Source organism: Suncus etruscus, chromosome 18, assembly GCF_024139225.1.
Source record: "Suncus etruscus isolate mSunEtr1 chromosome 18, mSunEtr1.pri.cur, whole genome shotgun sequence".
Taxonomy (NCBI): Eukaryota; Metazoa; Chordata; class Mammalia; order Eulipotyphla; family Soricidae; genus Suncus; species Suncus etruscus.
In genome coordinates this window covers 34,586,642-34,589,982 of record NC_064865.1, presented here as the reverse complement: position 1 = coordinate 34,589,982, position 3,341 = coordinate 34,586,642, and the positions used below count along the sequence as shown (strand labels likewise).

The 3,341-nt window shown below is 58.5% G+C and overlaps 1 protein-coding gene across 1 annotated transcript; it reads left to right on the top strand.

Annotated features, from left to right (window-relative positions):
- Positions 1 to 508: 508 nt before the first annotated feature.
- Positions 509 to 2,275, top strand: LTB (lymphotoxin beta). Its single transcript, XM_049765187.1, has 4 exons — positions 509 to 670; positions 1,179 to 1,224; positions 1,422 to 1,516; positions 1,835 to 2,275. Exons 1-4 carry the CDS (start codon positions 509 to 511, stop codon positions 2,273 to 2,275), a joined length of 744 nt encoding a protein of 247 aa, XP_049621144.1.
- The last annotated feature ends 1,066 nt before the right edge of the window (positions 2,276 to 3,341 follow it).

Below are 3,341 nucleotides of genomic sequence, written 5' to 3'. Positions count from 1 at the left end.
TAACTGCACTCTGCTTTCCCCATTTACTCTGGGAGTGGGAGGAGGAGGTCAGGAGGTGTGGAGATGAGTTCATGCTTCAAGACCCCAACTCTGTCCCCCTATTCCAGCCTGTGACCTCAGAGCTGTCAGCAGTGGAGCCTCTGGAAGTGGAGAAAAGGCATCATTGGAGGCCAATCTAGCATTCTGCTTTCCCTGCAGCTCTTCTGCTAGTCACCTGCACCCCGCTTCTCTCTGGTGTGCTGGTTCCCTTCCTTGCAGAGCTAATTCTCTGAGACCATCCACCTCTGGTTCTACCCTGAAACCCATCTCTGAACCCCATCTTCCCCAGTTCAGAGAACCCAGGCATCCAGCCACTGCACCTCAGCTCTGGGTAAACAGGAAGCTGGGTGAGGGGAGTAAAAGTGTAGGGAAAGTCCCTGCCAGGTGTTTGTGTGGGGAGGGGGTGGCCCCACCCCTTGTCCCAGCCGAGGTATGAAAGCCCCTCTGCCGTGGCTTGGGCTCAATCTCAATGGGGGCACTGGGGCCTGAGGGCTGGAGGAGGCAGCCCCAAGGCAAGGGCTGCCTCCTGCTGGTTGTGGCAGGAGTCACTTCTCTGGTGACCCTGCTCGTGGCTGTGCCTATCACGGTGCTGGCTGTGCTGCTCGTGGTGCCCCCGCAGCAAGGAGGGCTGGTGAGTGTGGCCGCACTGTCCTAGAGGGCTGCAGAGAGTGCAGAATGGATGTGCGTGTCCATGCGTGTGTGTGTGTGTGTGTGTGTGTGTGTGTGAGAGAGAGAGAGAGAGGGGGGGGGGAGAGAAGAGATAGGGGGCTCTTGCATTAGCTTATAGGCAGGCTTGGCACTCCCTGGTTGGTTATCTTGTCTGCCTCTTTGCAAGCTCTGCCAGGCCCTTGTGCTGCGGTGTGCTGCCTCCATGTTCCTTCCTGCCTGTGTTTCCACACACGCAGGCCTCTGTTTGCCTTGCTTTGCCCGGAGCACTTTCTACTGTGCTCCCACTCCTTGACTGTCCTCCCAAGCATACAGCCTTACTGCAAAGCTCTCCCTTCCAGGGGCTGCAAGGGGGGCAACTGGGGCAGCCGAGAAAAAGCCCTGGAAAAGCTTGGACCTTTCTCTGTTGCGAGGGGTGGGGTTCACTTCAAGCTAAAGGCTGAACTTCGGGCACTGTGACCCCATCCATGCAGGTAACGGACACTGATGACCATGGGGGACAAACACAGAAACAACTGGGTAAGAGGGGATGGCATCTCCTGCATCCCAAACTCTACAACCTGCAAGGTCTCTTAGCTCCCCTCCATGACATTAGCTCCTGAGAAATTCTCCCTCCACCCCAGAATCCATGAACCCCATTCCTGTAGCCCCCAAGGCCCTGTCCTATCAGGGGATGCACTCGTGGCCAACAATAGCAGACACACTTTCCCTTCCAGGAACTCAGCAGCTGTCAGAGGAGAAGGCTTTGAAACCAGATCTCGACCACAGGCTCCCAGCCGCCCACCTCATCGGTAAGCCCGGGAACCCCCATGCTCATGCACCCCTGATTCTGCTCCACCGTGGTACCTTACTGGGGACTGCAGGCTCAGGGCCTCCACACCCTGCCAGCCACCCACTCACCTTTTCTCCTGCAAAACCCCTTCATCTCTGCAGTGCCCACCCCGGGTGTGCTCCCCGATCCTCCCAAACCCACTCATGCTGCAGCAAAGGGTCGCATCATCCCTTTCCCCGGGCTCCCCGCTCCTGCTCCTCTCCCCTGCATGCATCCCGGACCCCCGGGGGCCTGGTCCAGCCTCTGAGCCACACGGACCCTTCTCCCCGCTGCTCCCCAGGTTTGACCACGGAGCAGCGAGTGGGCTGGGAGGCGGAGAGGGAAGCGGCCTTCGTGCGCAGCGGGGCGCGCTTCTCGGGCGCCGACGGGCTGGTGCTGCCCCGGGACGGCCTCTACTACCTCTACTGTCACGTCGGCTACCGGGGCCGAGCGCCTCCTGCGGGCCAGGACCGCCAGCGCCGGCCGCTCACGCTCTTCAGCCGCCTGTACCGCGCGGGCCGCGCCTACGGGGACGGGAGCCCCGAGCTGCTGCTCCAGGGCGCCGAGAGCGTCGTCTCCGCGGACCCGGCGCAGTGCCACGAGTGGGCCGCGAGCGGGGCCCCCTGGTACACGAGCGTGGGCTTCGGGGGCCTGGTGCATCTGCGGAGGGGCGAGCGGGTGTACGTCAACATCAGTCACCCCGGCATGGTGGACTACAGGCGCGGCAAGACCTTCTTCGGGGCCGTGATGGTGGGGTGAAGGCCACCACCGGGGGTGGGCTGGGGGAATTGAATGCCAAGACGCCCGCAGAATGGGGGGAGTTGCGGGTACCAGGGCCCCGGGTACCGAGGCATGGCATGCCACGATGCAGGAAAACTGTTGCAAGTGGGGTTTGCATGAATCAGTTTGAAATAAAGCACCGACCCCAAGTTTGAACGCTCACTTTCTGATACCCACGCCCAGATGCCATCGTGCCTTCTTTTGGGGTGATTAAGGCCAAAGCGGTATTTCTGTGTATTTCTGGGAGATGCCACAATTCACCTCACTTTCCCAGGGCCCCCTGGATTCTAGGATGATGAGGGTCTGCAGATCTCACCCCTCTGAATGGGCCTTGCCCCCCAATATACACGCCCAATTGGAAGGTCTTGAACCTCAAAACCTCTCTTTTTTTTTGTTTGTTTTTGTTTTGTTTTGTTTTTTTTGGGCCACACCCGGTGGTGCTCAGGGGTTACTCCTGGCTATCTGCTCAGAAATAGCCCCTGGCAGGCACGGGGGACCATAATGGACACCGGGATTCGAACCAACCACCTTTGGTCCTGGATCAGCTGCTTGCAAGGCAAACACTGCTGTGCTATCTCTCCGGGCCCTCAAAACCTCTCTAAGCTTCTCTGAGTCACATGGGTTCTACCCGTGTCTACACAGCATGCTTCTTTTTCTCTGGGTCCCTCCCAATTGTGAGCTGGGTTCGATTTGATCTGATTTATTTATTTATTTATTTATTTATTTATTTTTGGTTTTTGGGCCACACCCGATGATGTCCAGGGGTTACTCTTGGCTATGCGCTCAGAAATCGCTCCTGGCTTGGGGGACCAAATGGGACACTGGGGATCGAACCGAGGTCTATCCTAGGTCAGCTGCCTGCAAGGCTAACGCCTTACCACTTGTGCCACTGCTCCAGCCCCCTGATCTGATTTATTATAAGGCCAGCACTGACCAACCTCTTAAGTCAGCCTCAACAAGTTGAGGTGAGGCCCCTAGTGGCAGCACTTTCTTTCCCCTACAGCTTTCCTGAGCACCCCCCCCCCCCCCAGTCAGCTCCTGTCAC

What these genes read in the sequence shown, in the direction of transcription:
- LTB (XM_049765187.1), top strand. Translation starts at nt 509, where the DNA reads ATGGGGGCACTGGGGCCTGAGGGCTGGAGGAGGCAGCCCCAAGGCAAG. An exon ending in CCCCGCAGCAAGGAGGGCTG is followed by an intron (nt 671 to 1,178) that starts GTGAGTGTGGCC and finishes CCATCCATGCAG; the next exon opens with GTAACGGACACTGATGACCA. An exon ending in ACAAACACAGAAACAACTGG is followed by an intron (nt 1,225 to 1,421) that starts GTAAGAGGGGAT and finishes TTTCCCTTCCAG; the next exon opens with GAACTCAGCAGCTGTCAGAG.